Below are 15,480 nucleotides of genomic sequence, written 5' to 3'. Positions count from 1 at the left end.
CCACAAAAATAGTCACTTGGATTTTGTGGAGATTCCCAGGGGAAGCTTTATTCTTCTATGGACCCTCAGTATGGTAGTACAAGGTAACAAATGATCTTTACATATAGATTTTGAATGCTGTGCCAATAAATGGGGGTGTTAGAATAGGGAATTTTTATCCCAATCTTTGCTGGAACAGGGAAGAAGCACTTAGCCAGTTTTACAACTTCTAAGAAATCACTTTTGATTTGTACCCTCATATCTACTCAAGAGACAGACTCCACAAAAGAAGCAAATAAACATTTTTATTTCTGCAACACAATCCACCTTCCCATTCCCCCCCAAGAACATGAATTGTCCTCAGCCATCAAAGCAGAGGACAAAAGCTGACAAGTGACAGAAGGCAAGGGGTTACTAGAAAAATAGATTATACCCAAGGCTCTCCTTCCCAGGGATCCAAACCCCTGTCCCTGTCCCCAGGCTCCCCATCAGACTTTGCCAAGTGGAAGGAAATAAAAAGTCATGAGGGAAGGCTGGAAACTGAGGAAAGCAACTCCATTGAACAAAGGGTTAAAGAAGCCTGGCAGTGAAAAGACACAGGGGTAGGGTGGGGTGAGCTTTGCTCCTAGATTCAGTGTTGGAAAAAGGGGAGAAAATAATTTATTGGGTGATGTAATGGTATGTAGTTTCAATCATGTTGACCATCCCAGATCTCTCACTGAAGCTAAATTCTGGCCGGTCTATGGAGGTAGAAATTGGGGATGGAAGGAAAGTTTTAGAATCCCTCCTATTTCCCCAGGAGAGTAGACATTTCTTTACCCAGCTCTACCCTTTTGCCCAGCCTGCCTTCCCAAAACAACTTCCAAATCCTTAGCTAAAAATTGCACCATAAGATGGAATTGGAATGGGGATGTTATGAGTCTTGCCCAAACCCTCTAGCCTCAGAACTGACAAGGTTTAAGAGTAGGGGTGGGGAAAAAGGTTAAGGGATGAAATTACAATCTCTTCTCATCCCCTACTCAAAAGTTAGACCCCAGGGCTGGGCTGAACTGGGCTAGGCAGACAGGAAGGGAAGACCAGGCAGGCAGGCAGCTGTTCTCATTATCAGGGACCCATGCAGACCTGTTGGACAGACAGTAGGTGAGAGTAGGCCGAGCTGGAGGCCAGGAAGGTTCTTTAGGCTCCTAGAGGGAGAAGCAGGGGCCTGGGGTCAAGGGGGAGCAGGAAGCAACGCAGTAACAAATGTGGGAGGAGCCTTTCAGCCCCCAAACTTACGGGCCATCATCCACCACCACCCGCCCCCCCAGTGCGGACCAGAGGGGCCCCTGCGGGTGGTAGGCTGATCAAGGGCAAAGCTTGATGCGGGTACCCTTGGATAGCACCCGAAAGAAAGGGAAGACACGCTCGCCCAGGAAGGCAGCTGAGAATGTATGCACGTGGGCTAGAGTCTCCGCATTGTAGAAGCCCAAGCGCCCAGCCTCATAGTCCAGGTATACGCCAAAGCGCCGTGGTTTCTCACTTGGACTCAGCAGTGTCTGCTCTGTTGAGCTCTGTGCCTGGTACCGTTTGCCATTGGTACCCACACACCACACTTCCCGCTGAAGCAGGGGCTGCTGGGGCAGATGGAGCCGGCGGCGGCGATGGTGATGGCGTGAGGAGCTGGCATCCCCGCTGCCCACAGAGGACCCCCCGGAGCCCACCTTTTCTTTATGATGGGTTGATTCACGGGCAGCGCCCACCGCCCAGCCCCGCCGCCCGCCCACCTCTACCTCCCAGTAGTGCCGGCCAGAGCGGAAGCCCTGGGCCCCCAGTACGCAGCAGTCAGCCGAGAAGCGCTTGGGATGGTCAGCAACCTCTTGCCGCCGTTCTGCCAGGCGGACCCCCCGGCGGTCAGGGGACAGCATCAGGGCTGGGTGAGCCGTGTCAGGATCCAGCGTCAGGTCCACTTGGGAGGGAGGACAAATACGCCAGGGCTGGAACACTATTCCCCATCAGAAGCCAACTCCAAAGGTTCAGTCTTTCCTGCTGTACCTTCCTTGTCCCCCAACTCCCATTGACCTCATCTAGCTCTCCTCAGCTCCTCCCCATACCAGTTTACAGGACAGGCTCAGGTTCCTATGAGTTCCACCCCTTTCTCCAATCTTGTTCCCAGGACACCTGATAGCCATTCCCCAGTCCCCTGACTGTTCTTGCCACCTCATCCATCCTGTCCCTACCCCCACCCCCACAACCTACCTGAGCTATGACAGAAGCTATTTACTAGGCTTGAATTTTCAGTGTGGTCTACCTATAGCCTGAGCCACCTTAGCCCCCCTGCACTACCCCCATGGCCCAACTTCCCTCAGAACCCAATCTCAGGTCTTTGAAGGGAAAGGCAAAGGAAGGTCATACAGGTGACCTCCCTACCTCTCGCAGCCTGACAGAACATCCGGCTCATTTTCCTCACGATGGCATCTGTCAGGAAGTCATGGCTATGGGGTTGGCACGGGTCAGGGGACCAGATCTCTGGGGGCTGCAGCTGTACCTCTTCACACCTGGAGGAAGGGGACCGGGCAGGGGGTGGGACCATGATATTCCCGGAGGGAAGAGTAGAAGCTGAGGGGAAGGAGAGGAGGGTCCAGGAGGCAGAAACTCAGGTCCTGGGGAAGGAAGGAGAGGAGAGGGATACCCAAGAGAGGCAGGGATGGGGAACCAGATATCACTGGGTCACAAAGGGTAAAATGGGAACACACCTATTGAAAGTCTCCTTGATGTCCTGGGAATAACAGAAACAAAAAGAGGGAGAGGGAGAAAGAGACAAAGAGAATGTCAGCTGCACAGAGACCATTGCTTTCTCCCAATCTCCAGCCAGAGAAAGGTCTGCACTTGAATAGGAAGGGAGAAGCAGGACCTCAAGGCCCTTAATAAACATGCATGTGTCATCATACATCCCTATGTCTGACTATATCTAACATCTCATCCAGCTGAAAGCCCAGTAACAGAATTTCATAATATGATTTGGTCACCTTTTTAAAAAATTCATTCCTCAACTCTCACTCATCCTCCTTCTAGATCTAATTCTTCCTTCTTTTCATTGGGTAGAACTGTTACACACACCACATTCAACATTGTCTCCAGCCTCAAAAACCAATTTTGGTGTTCAGGTTAAAAACTGTTGTGAGTTCTTCCGGAGAGAAGAGGTAGCTCTGGGCAGACGTAATGGTGAACACAGCCTAACAGGGCAAATAGGGAGCTGGGGAGGTGACAAGCAGGGTAGAAAGGAGCACAGTGCTCACCTGTAGTAGTCGCAGGCCCCCCTGCTGACTCCGCTCCTGGGCCTCAGCCAGCAGGCGGCTCAGCTGGGCAGCCTGTTCTGCAAGGCGGCTGGCCACTGTTCCGGCACGTTCCAACTGAGCTTCATGCATCTCTCGGAGGCGCCGCTCCAGCCCTGCCTGCTCTTCAGCCAGAAACCGTGTGAGCCGCCCAAACTCTGAAGCCACAGCAGCCAGCTCTGCCTTCATCTGGCTCTGGAATGATGCAAAGGGGATGGGTGATATCACTGAATGTATAGGAAAGTAAATCTCCTGTTTTCCAACTGCTGTCTCTCAATCCAAGGCAAAGGAGCCCTATATTCCTCAAATCCAAGAAGAATCACAGTTCCTTCTCCTTCCTACACATACTTCCTTGGCAACTGGTCCCAATGGCACTGCCTGGAAGGCTTCTCTCTACCTTGTCTACCTAACTTGACTTGCCCTTCAGTCTAAGCTTACATATTCTGAGCAGCTTTTTCTCCCTTCCAAATCTAATCAGCACCATCTCCATAAATATCACTGTTATCTTTCCATGGCATATACAGTATTGGAAATGCTGTTTAAAATAAAGTCAAGTATCCTTTAAAATTATTTTCCCCAGAGGCACCGTAAGCTCCCACCAGCAGGGATTATGTCCAATTCCTGTCTGTCTGCTATAGTGTCATCAGACTGTATGAACTAAAAAGTAGGTACCTGGTAAGAATTTTTTTGACATCAGTAAGTAAGATAATTCAGGAATCAAGACATCAACTTAGGGTCCTCACTATGTTGCTATTCAGTGACCTTAGAAAAGTTACCTAAGTGCTCTAGATCAATAATCAGCAAGCTTCTTCAGTAAAGATTGGTTAGTATTTTGCACTTCATGGGCCAAGAAGCAAAATCAATGATATTAGAAGGTACAGTTGTCCCAAGGCATTCAAGTGGAATTGGTTCTAGGATTCCCCAAGTTTCAGGGACCCTTACATAAAATAGTATTTGCATATAACCTACACATACACTCTCATAACCTTTAAACATCTCTAGATTATTTATATTACCTAATATAAATGCTATGCAAATAACTGTTCTACTATATTGTTTAGGGAAAAATGACAAAGGAAAAATATCATGCATGTTCAGTACAGATGTAATTTTTTCCCAAATATTTTTTCCTTTTTCCACATATTTTCAACTCAACGTTGGATATGGAATGCACAGATACAAAGGGCCAACTGTACTTAATATCCTACAACAACAACAACAAAAAAAAAAAACCCTGCTTAGTCCTACCCCATTTGCCTGTACTGGGACCATCCTGGGTGATAGGCATACTTTTCACCCATGACTATCAGTGGGAGCATTCTCTGGGTAAAAATAACTGGCTAGAGTAGGGAGGGGATACCAGCAAGCCAACTGGGTGAGGGAAGCAGCCATCAGTTTTACCTTCTGCTCCAAAGATACTCAGGTCCCGGCCCCCCATCCCAGAGATCCCCAAAGTTATCAATATGGACAGAGGCAAGGTGGATCTTTAACTCCCAGACTCAGATTCTGTATTTGCCAGCAGCAGAATCTCTAAAGTAGAGGCAGCGATGAGTACGGTTCTGGGAAGTGACAAGGCCCACACTCTGGCTGGGGAAGTTACATACTGGGAGGGAGGGAAAGAGGGACAGAAGATGTCCTTGCTTGGTTTTTGAATCTCACAATGCTAGACCATTCCAACAGGACTTGCTGCCCTCATAAAAACAGGCAGAGGGTCAGGAAGTAGCATGTAAGTGGAAAATATCAAAAAAGACTCTTTGGGGAAGGGTGAGCAATGATGAAAAAGGGCAAGAAACACTGGACAAGGAGATATATCAGTTCTGCAATGCTAATATTCAGTAATTCCTCCCTTCCCTTACATACCTTGGCCTTCTTCCGAGACAAGCCTCCCAGGACCACATCCCTCTCACCATCAGGGATGCTCTGTCTACTATCTACATCTATGCTAGGACTGAGACTTCTCTCATAGTTGCTGTGTGGGCTTTTTCCCCTTTTGCCCTCTATGTCATCCAGTGCTGAGTTAGGTTTCTTGGTAGAAAGCTTTGCTCTGTAGCCTTGAGCCAGGTGCCCAGCCTTACCAAGCCAGGTATTAGTTTTCACTCCATTTTAGAATCAAGAAAGAAACGTGTCCCCTCACAGCACCTCGTGCCCCCAACCCCCAATCACCTTACATCCCTGGGAAAATATTTACACCTCTCCCATATTTGGCTGTCCTATGTTCAGGGGATCTCCTTATCACCTGTGAGCATAAGCAGGCTTATCTTCCTTGCCCTGACCATAGAACCAGTCAGCCTACTCAAGGACATATACACACCTTTAGCTCTGTCACCCGCCTCTCCTCCTTGGCCTTCATCTTCTGCACAGCCTCCAGGTGCTTCCTAAGGGGCTCGACATGCCCCTGCAGTTTGGTCTGAGGGAATGGGAAAGAGAAGGTTAAAGGTGGGGGTTGTACTTCAGAGCTTGATATCCCCACCTCAGGTGTCAAGTAAATCCTTCCTCCTGTCTTCCCTCACATGATGATAAAGGCTCCAATCCTCCCCTGAATTCATGTACATTTTCTAAAGATGAGGTTCTATGATTACAGAGGTCTAAAACCAATAGTTGGGGTGGATAAGCCTTGAGCCTCTACCACATGGAAGTCTTTGCATGAGTATTCCTGACTTTGGTCCTTTCCACCTTATAAATGTTCTTCATCTTTGAATACTTTTCTGATGATTTTATACCCATGTTAAGAATCTTTTGGTGATCTCCCACCATTTCCAGTGATCTGACCCTACATTTCTATCCTCACTTCATCCTTTCTATAGTCTTTCATTTAGTTACATAAAAGTACTTGTCTTTTCCTATTTTCTTTCTTTCTTTCTTTTTGGTACAAGGGATTGACCCAGAAGTACTTAACTACTGAGCTACATCCCCAGCCCTTTTTATTTTGAGACAGGGTCTCCTAAGTTGCTTAGGGCCTTGATAAGTTGCTGAGGCTGGCTTTGAACTCACAAGCCTCCTACTTCAGCCTCCCAACCCCAGGCTGAGTATAATTTCTTGCTGTTCCCCCTGCCTGGGATTATCCTTCCCCACCTAGCCTAAAGCATTCTTACTTTAAAACCCAGCTCCCTAACCTGATTCTTCCTGCCCCCAACCTCCTCTGTGATCCCAAAGGACCTGGAGTAAAACCTTTATATTACTTCCCACAAGTGTGCCTCTCCACTAGATATTGCATGGTCCCCTCCCCACTTAATTTCTGTGCTTATGTTTTCTCTATTTTCTCTATCAGTCAATTACTTGCTAAATGGAAAGCAAAAATCCCTTCTTCCCTAAAGTTATTAACTTTCACAGCAATTAGGCACATTAACTTTTGTGTTCTAACAGTTTATAAGTGAGTATTTTCCTTCTCCTGCCCCCATCTCTTCCATATTGGGGATTGAACCCAGGGGTACTCTATAACTGAGCTAAAGAGTTCCTCTCCCACCTCTTTTCTTGAGACAGGTTCTCACAACCTGGTCTCCTGCTTCAGCCTCCTCAGTAGCTGGGATTACAGGTGTGCACACCATGCCTGGCTCTGAGTCTATCTTTAAAGGGCTGTTAGAGACACCAGAATGGGTGAGTAAGTCCAATCTATTAGCTCTTTACTTTTTTTTTTTTTTTTTAATGTCTTCTATTTCTGCCTTGCTCCCTCCTTTTCCTTAGGGGAAAATACTGGATAGAAAACCTTAAGCCTAGACACTAACCAGGACCTGAATGCACTTGGGTGATCTGAGGCAAGCCACAATTCTAGTTTCCTCAGCTTAAAAACGGGGATAGAATCTACCCCATGAATAGTGATGCTGAGAGCCATAGCCAAGCAGAAATGACGCATGGCATTGGGTTGAAAGGTGATCCTGCTGGGATTAGGGTGATTCCTGCTGCCTCAGGCGCCAGCTCCTTGAGTTCCTGTTGAGTTCTCGCAGGGTTCTGATGGAGGGAGTGTATTTTCCCAGAACGTACATGTAGAGTGCCGTGAGACTTCAGGAATACAGAGTTGCTGTTGGAATCTACAAGGCTTGTGTGGCGGCTCGGGTTATTTTGTGCCCAGACAGACTGCGGCAAGTATACTTAGCACAGTATCTGGCATGTGGCAAAGACCTACAATTGCTATCTAGTATTTGCTATCTTAAGTTGTCAGCTACCAGTAATATCCTAGTAATGACCCTTGCACTAAAAGGGTTATTGACCCAGATTACAAAAGGCAGTTGTTGCACAAGTGAAGAAAAAATTACAGTAACAATAAAATGGCAGTCCTTCTATAACATGAAAATAGTAAAAGCCACACAAAATTTTGCATTTTGATATTACCACTACCGACACACACATCCATAATGAGGATTAAACCTAGGAACATTCTACATACTGAGCTATGTCCCCCACCGTTTTCCTATTTTGATACAGTGTTTAAATACCAAAGCTGGCCTCTAATTTTTGATCCTTCTGCCTCAGCCTCCCAGTAGCTGAAATTACAGACATGACAACATCCAGCTTAATATTATTTTATATTTCTCCACTGTACAATCAGTATTTCCACTCCATTAATTTGGAATTCATATGCACCATTATGCCTGGCTCTGAGTCTATCTTTAAAGGGCTGTTAGAGATACCACAATGGGTAAGTCCAACCTATTTACTTCTTCCTTTTTTTTTTTTTAACATCTTCTATTTTTGCCTTGCTCCCTCCAATATTTTTCAATATTTTTCCTAAATCACTGACAAAAAAAATTCTTAAACACAAACCCAAATAGAGTACTATTTAAGAGAAAATTTCAAGGACATTTCAGCTTTTATGTTATCATTTGTTACTACTATCCGTTCAATAAATATTTCTACAAAACAACAGTGTGCCGAGTTAATGCACATGTACATATAAGAATAAACTACCCATCTATTAAAAAAAAAGTCTCTAAATCAGAAAAGGAATCACTTGAATTAGATTTACATAATAAAGCATGTATCTACATTTGCTGATTAGTTAATGTCATATTAAATGTGTTTATCTGGCTTCCAAAACTGTTGGGCCTGGTAAACCGATCAAGGAAAAGGATTATAATTTCTTTTAACTCCTCATCCACTTCAGAAACTAGTAAAAGAATTTTTAGCAGTAGCAGACATTCAACAGATGTGGTTAATATAAATTAACAAAGTGACCACACATTGTATTATGGGTTCACCTAATTAGGAGCTGAGAGGATATAAAAGAGAAGGACAGGCCTGAGTATGGTAGTACATGACTATAATCCCAGCTACTTGAAAGGCTGAGGTTAAACATAAAAAGGGCTAGCTGGGACTATAGCTCAGTGGTAGAGCACTTGCCTCGAATGTGTGAGGCACTGGTGTTCGATCCTCAGCACCACATAAAAAATAAATTGATACACGCCGGTAATCCCAGTGGAATGGGAGGCTGAGACAAGAGGATCCAAAATTCAAAGCCAGGACTGGGGATGTGGCTCAAGTGGTATCGCACTCGCCTCGCATGCATGCGGCCGGGGTTCGATCCTCAGAACCACATACAAACAAAGATGTTGTGTCCACTGATAACTAAAAAATAAAAAGTTCAAAGCCAGCCTCAGCAATGGTGAGGCGCTAAGCAACTCAGTGAGATCGTGTCTCTAAATAAAATATAAAATAGGACCGGGGATGTGGCTCAGAGGTTAAGTGCCCATGAGTTCAATCCCTAGTACCTAAGGGGCAGCAATTCCCTGCTAGGCTGAGCTTTCTAAAGCTATTCTCCTTATTAATTCAGAGTCTCTGTCTTGTTTTTTGATACTGCAGATTGAACCCAGGGATGATTTACCACCGAGCTATAACCCTAACTCTTTTTATTTTTTATTCTAAGGGTTCCAAGTTGCTTAAGACCTCAATAAATTGCTAAGGTTGGCCTCAAACTTGCAATCCTTCTGCCTCAGTCTCCTGGGATTACAAGTGTGTACCACTGTACCCTACCTGATTCAGAATCTCTAGTGGTAGAAGCTACTTTATTTATTTATTTATTTATTTATTTATTATTATTGCATTACTAGAAATTAAATCAAGTTGTCCTCTATCAAAGAGCTACATACTTAGTTTTTATTTTTTTTTAATTTTTAGACAGGATCTCACTAAATTACCAAGAGTAGCCTCCACCCTGCAATCCTTGTGCCTGGGATTATGATCATGGACCACCATGCCTTGCCCACTGTACTTTTGAAAACTTCCTCCAGTAACTCTAATAATCAGGCATGTTTGACAATCTTTGTGTGCAAGGAGATGAGGTCCTCCTTTAATGGCAGCATGCTGTGTTATTTATGGTTCCTGGAGATGAGGCAATGTAGGTTTGTCTTTTTTTTTTTTTTTTTCAGGTTTATCTTAGCTGTACCACTCTGAGTTACTACTCTAAAAGTGAGGATAATAACCCCTAAACAAAGTTACTGAAGAAATCAGGAGAAGGGGTAAAACACAGTCATAAAACAAACAAAAAAATTTCTGTGCAGACTACACAGAAGCTACCCTGCCTTCCTTTTGATCTCACTGCTTCAAATCCACCCAGACCATTACAAAGTAATGCTATTTGGCCTGGCACAGTGTTGCATGCCTATAATCCAACAACTTGGAAGGCTGAAACAGGAGGATCATAAGTTTGAAGTCAGCCTCAGCAACTTGCTAGAGTCCTAAGCAAGTTAGCAAGAATCCTGTTTCAAAAAATAAAAAGGGCTAGGGATATAGCTCAATGGTAAAGCAGCCCTTGGTTCAACCTCAGAGCCAAAAAAAAGAAAAGAAAAAAGTAGTGTTATTTGTGCTGGCTATCTCTCAGAAAAATCTTTTTTTTAACCTAAAAGTTAAATTGGAGGTAGGGAGCAAGACCTTAATCAAACTAAAATCAGACTACAAGAAGAAAGTTCACATGACAGAAAAGTCAAACTAAAAACAAACATACAAATGGTGGTGACACTGTTACAGGTATACCCCAGGGAGAGGGACAGCCATAACCAAGTCCACAATTTACACCTTTCTGACTGTTCCCCATATTGTAAAATGAAACTGGAAAATATATCAACTTATAGAATGGTTTTAAATGATAACCCATGAAAAGTGCCCAATTTATATAATAAGTGCCCAGTAAATATTAACTATTAATTCTGGAGAAATTAAAGTTCAAAGATACTCAGATACTTGAGCAAGATTTGATAGTAAAGCAGAGCTAGGACTTCTGCCTTAAAAGCCACTCTCTTTTCCAGTCAGTACAACAGACCTGTACAGAGTAGACCAAAGACCTTGAGGTGGGAACCAAGCCATACCACAGGGTGGTATGGAACCCATTAGGAGGCAAGTGCAGTTCATTTGGATATGATACTAGTATTTCTATATTCCTGTTTCATTCAAAGTCCTTTCTTGTTCTTTGAAATCCCCATTTCTTTCTACCCCAAGGGACTTAGTCAAAAACGGACTTAAGATTCACCCAAAAGAAAATGAGAGTGCTAGTACAGCCTTGGAGACCTGTCACTTGCACCCCTACACTTAGCAACAATGGAGGTGTGAAAAGCAGTGCTCTGCTTCCCAGAAGACAAAGCCCACTGATCTGACATCACTCACTTTGCCCTATTTACTTCCCAGGTCTGCTTCATTGTATCTGCTTTGTCTGTGTACAGGATTCTTCTCATTCAAACCCACCCTGGTGCCAATGCTTGGAGAAGGAAAATCAGTTCGCCAGAACATGAGGTACTCTGAGAAGTACAGATGTTTCCTTTTCCCAGTTCCTCTTAATAGTTCTCTAACCCCACTAAACTCCATCTGCACTTTTTACTTGTCTCACCTTGTATTCCTGTACCACCTCCTCCAATGGCACCACACTGTGCTGTTTGTGGCTCCTGGATTCTCGGCACACCACACAGATAGCTTCTTCATCCACCTCACAGAACAGCTTCAGAGCTTCTTGGTGTTTGGGACAGATGCCCTGCTCATTCACACGGCTCCCTCGACCAGGGGTTGGGTGCATCTGCCGAATCACCTGAACCATGTTGGCCAGCTGCAGGTTGGGGCGGAAGCTCCGCCGAGGAAAGCTCTTTCGGCACTGGGGACAGGTGAAGCACCTCCGAGGGGCTGGAGGTGGGGGCAGTGGGGTGACGGGGTCTAGCTCCTCTTCCTCGTCCTCCTCCAGCACTTCCTCCTCCTCATCCTCGTCCTCCCCCCTCAGGTCCTCCATGTCCCCCAAATAGTAGTGCAGGTCTTCCTCCTCGTCCTCCTCCTCCCACACGTAGTCCATGTTGTCCCAGTTGGACCCACCCATGCCACTGGTCCAGAACACACCCTCCTCTTCCTCCTCGACCTCCTCCTCCATTTCGCCCTCATAATCTTCTTCCCGCATGGGGGTGTCCCACCCGCCGCCGGCCCCCACAGCCTCCACTTCCTCCTCCTCTCCGTCCTCCTCCTCCTCCTCCCGGTCCAACTCATCCCTGTCCTCCTCATCCTCCCCACCCCACAACTGGGTTACACACACTCGGCAGAAGTTGTGCCCGCAGCCGATGGACACCGGGTCCGTGAAGTAATCGAGGCAGATGGCGCACACCGCCTCCTCCTGAAGGGTCTGCACAGGGTTGGGTGTCATGGCAACGGCAGCCATCTTAGTGTCCAGTCAGCCAGTGTAGATGTGCGGTGGGGGGGTCGGGGGGGGCGGGGGGGTCTTCCCTCTCAGACGCCCTGGCGACCCGGCCCCACCCCCAGTCCTGCCCCTTCACACCTTGCCTCAAGCGCTGCCAGAGAAATGTCCTCCCTACAACCCACCCCTCCAAAGAGTTCCCTACTCCCAGACGACAACCGTGTCTCTACGAGTGGAGGGGACAGAGCTGAGAATCACCGACAAGTCCCTCAGGTGGCCCTGAGTGCAAATCTGCCCCAACGCTCCCCCGGCCTCCTCATAAACCCCCGCCCCTCCTCACTTCCTGGCCCCGCCCCCTCACTTCCGGCCTCCCTACTGACACTTCCGGCGTCTGCGCACAACCCAAGCTCTCGAGTTCCCTCCCCGATCGTGCTACGCCCCCTTCCCCTCCCCCACCCGGGGACCCAAGGCAACAGGAAACGGCGAGGAGACGCTCTAGCAGACACTAGGGAACAGGGCGGGAAGCTAGGACGGTGGAGGCCCTCGTCTCTGTGATGCAGGGAAGCGGGGAACGCGGACAGAACAGAAGGACTGCCCACCTCCATCCCCCGCCACTGGAGAGAAACTACGGGGGACAGTGGGAGCGTTTGGCAGCTGTCTGCTCTCGGTGCTGTGACCGCATAGGCCAGGCGCCATCCTACCGACCGAGCAAGGACGACTGCAGCAAGGACTCCTACAGCCGATGGCGGAAAGAGAGGGGCCGACTCCGGTGAACGCCCCGAAGTACTTCCGGCCCTTCTAGGCAGACGACTTTGTTGTTTGACACTCTAGAGGGTCCTTCCTAGTCGGATCGGGAGGTGGAGCCTGAAGAAGTACTGTGGGAGTGGAGCCAGACACACTACCTTTCCTTTACTAATGTTGGCAATTTCCACGCCCATTTTAAAAACTGACCACCGGTCACAGTCACAATGTTTGGGTGAACTTCCCTACTAAGGAAGAGTGACAAATCATTACATCCGTGAAAAAAAAAAATCCTCTTCAGAATATATTATTAAATTTACAAAAACCAAAGTTACAAAGTGCAGAGTATACTACCATCTGTTAAAAACAAACAAACAACAACAACAAAAAAGGGTAGAGGGCGAATGTAAAATAAATTAATAGCTTTATATTCCTGCGCTTAATCAATAGTTCCTACCTCCGAGTTTTATGAGAATTAGTAAACCTCATGTATAAATTAGAACATTGCTTAGCACATGATAAGAACGATATAAGAGTTCGCTGCCCTTTATTATCATTCTTCTATGGAATACTACTAGTAGAGTTTCTCTAGAAGAAGTAGTATTCCACAGAAAGAATGAAAGCAGTAAAAAAAAAAAAAAAAAAAAAAAAAAACACTCTCCCATACATGTAGTTCTGTATCCTTTGAACTTTGAATCAAACCCATTTATTATCTTAAAGATATTTTTCCAAGTGTCATTGATTCATTCAACAAATACTTTTTTGAGCTGTGCACCGTTTGTGCACCGCTTGTGCACCGCTCCTGCTCCGCACCAGAACTACTTAGAGGTTTTCATTCGTGGAATCCCAATCTAAGAACAAGGGGACTTGGACTTATAGGACTGGTTTTACTTCAAAAAATCTTGTCCAGGGTATATTGGTAAAGGTGATGCCTGGTCCCCCGAACATCTATGCCGAATAGATTCTTTGTACGATAGAAATAATATTTGATGCTTCATTTAAATATTTTTTAAATGGCGGAAGAAACTACTGGACCATGATTCATGTACAGAATACCCAGCAGGTGTTGGACACAGAGATACCACGGTGGGGTATGTAAAACTTACTCTGTGAAAAACTTCAGGTGATCACCATGGTTCCTTAGGAGGTGGCCCGGGGCCTCTGAGGTCGTCTGTGTGAACGCGTCGAAACCACAAACCTTCGTGGTGAAACATTATATGCCAGGAATTGCAGGAGCTGCTATGACAGAGACGTCGGGTACAGGAACTGGACAGAACTTGGCCAGCTGCTACAGGGGCAGAAGCCCCTTGTTCTCTTAGAGTTCCAGGTTCGTGCGGCTTGTAGTCCCGCAAATCTACAGCTTCAGGAACATAATAATCAAGACGGGCTGCAGGAAGTTTCCGTAGTGTAGTGGTTATCACGTTCGCCTCACACGCGAAAGGTCCCCGGTTCGAAACCGGGCGGAAACAAACTTTTAAGTCTGGCTTTTGCCACTTCGGCGAGGTCTATATCTTGTCCAGAGACAAAGCTGTCATGTGGAGAGACCGATATGTCTTTCTTTAACGGTCCTTGTATATGAAGGAGACGGGCAATGAGACTGGACTGAAGCAAAACTGAACTCACAGCCTCAAACAAATCCGTGTCTCACACCTCACCTGCTTGGTTTCTTTTGTTTGTTTGTTTGTTTGTTTTAAATTTTTTGTTTGTACCAGGGTTTGAACCCAAGGACGCTTAACCACTGAGCCACATCCCCATCCCTTTTTATTTTTACTTATGAGACACAAAGTTGCTTATTCTCACTAAATTGCTGAGGCTGGCCTTAAACTTGAGACCCTCCTGCCTTAGCCTCCCGAGCTGCTGGGATCGTCTTTCTCTTCTCCTCAGATAGCCGGTCCTGCAACCTTTCTAGAGGAATCCGTAGGCTTTAGATTCCCCAGGATCCAATCTGTTGCACAATAGATTCTATGTAATCTTGTGCAGTTACTTCTCAAAACCTACATGTGCCTCTGCCAGTAGATCTCAGTCTCCTGGAACACAACACCGAGGTCCGTTGTCTGTGCCCGGCTAGCTCAGTCGGTAGAGCATGAGACTCTTAATCTCAGGGTCGTGGGTTCGAGCCCCACGTTGGGCGTAGAGTAATTTTGAAGGACGGTGAGAGAGGCTCCCTTGTTTCTAAGGCAATTTAGTGATACTTTCCTGAGCGATTGAGCCAGATGCCCCTTACTCTCCGGTAGCTGAAAGGAAGGCCCAAATTCTAGGAGAGTCCCCACCATAGCACCCTCTTCCCTAAGGGAATGTAATGAAGTTCTACCCCTGTGGGCTTTCCTCAGGAAAGGCTCTTTGAGTGATGAAATCCTCATCATCTTTTTGGATCAAGTCCATCTTTTGGAGATATTGCTCCATGCTTTCCTGCATCCACTTTACTTCCTTTATTTGTATTTTGAAACATTGTGGAGAGTAGGCTGTATTCTGCACTGAGCAGTTTTCAGGCTGTGCTTGAACCATTATTACTCCGTTTTGTAGTTTCTCATAAGCCACTCCATTTTGAGTTAAACTGCTGCAGTGGAATGACTGCACACCTTATTTGTACAAGTAAACACCACCTGGCACAATCATAAGGCATAAACTGATATACTAATTGTGCTAATAGAATGACTACCTGTGAAATTAATCAGATGTACTTGGATACATAAGCATATCAAACTCATATCAGAAAAACCAGGCCCATAAGTTTATTGAACACTAAAGAAAGCCACCCCTTCAACTGAGACCCATAAAAGGAGAAGACCCGAGAAAAGAGAACACAGTAGCAGCCTGAATCCATTACCTGATCATTTGTCATGAGCCTTGTCCAAG

General features: G+C 46.1%; 1 protein-coding gene and 2 non-coding genes across 3 annotated transcripts; 2 read left to right on the top strand and 1 right to left on the bottom strand.

Moving 5' to 3' along the window:
* Window positions 1–267: 267 nt before the first annotated feature.
* Window positions 268–12,216, bottom strand: Trim41 (tripartite motif containing 41). The gene is given in 9 exon segments (XM_078050259.1): window positions 268–719; window positions 1,102–1,115; window positions 1,117–1,163; window positions 1,749–1,924; window positions 2,386–2,513; window positions 2,712–2,734; window positions 3,255–3,485; window positions 5,602–5,697; window positions 11,101–12,216. Coding segments are annotated over 9 exon segments (1,602 nt in total). The 5' UTR covers window positions 11,908–12,216; the 3' UTR covers window positions 268–639.
* Window positions 12,217–14,020: 1,804 nt separating this feature from the next.
* Window positions 14,021–14,093, top strand: Trnav-cac (transfer RNA valine (anticodon CAC)). Its single transcript has one exon. It is a non-coding gene; the product is annotated as a tRNA-Val (tRNA).
* Window positions 14,094–14,682: 589 nt separating this feature from the next.
* On the top strand, window positions 14,683–14,755 carry Trnak-cuu (transfer RNA lysine (anticodon CUU)). The gene has a single exon. It is a non-coding gene; the product is annotated as a tRNA-Lys (tRNA).
* The last annotated feature ends 725 nt before the right edge of the window (window positions 14,756–15,480 follow it).

This window comes from Ictidomys tridecemlineatus, chromosome 1 (genome assembly GCF_052094955.1).
Source record: "Ictidomys tridecemlineatus isolate mIctTri1 chromosome 1, mIctTri1.hap1, whole genome shotgun sequence".
Lineage (NCBI taxonomy): Eukaryota > Metazoa > Chordata > Mammalia > Rodentia > Sciuridae > Ictidomys > Ictidomys tridecemlineatus.
The sequence above is the reverse complement of the archived record's forward strand: the minus strand, read 5'-3'. Positions and strand labels throughout refer to the sequence as shown.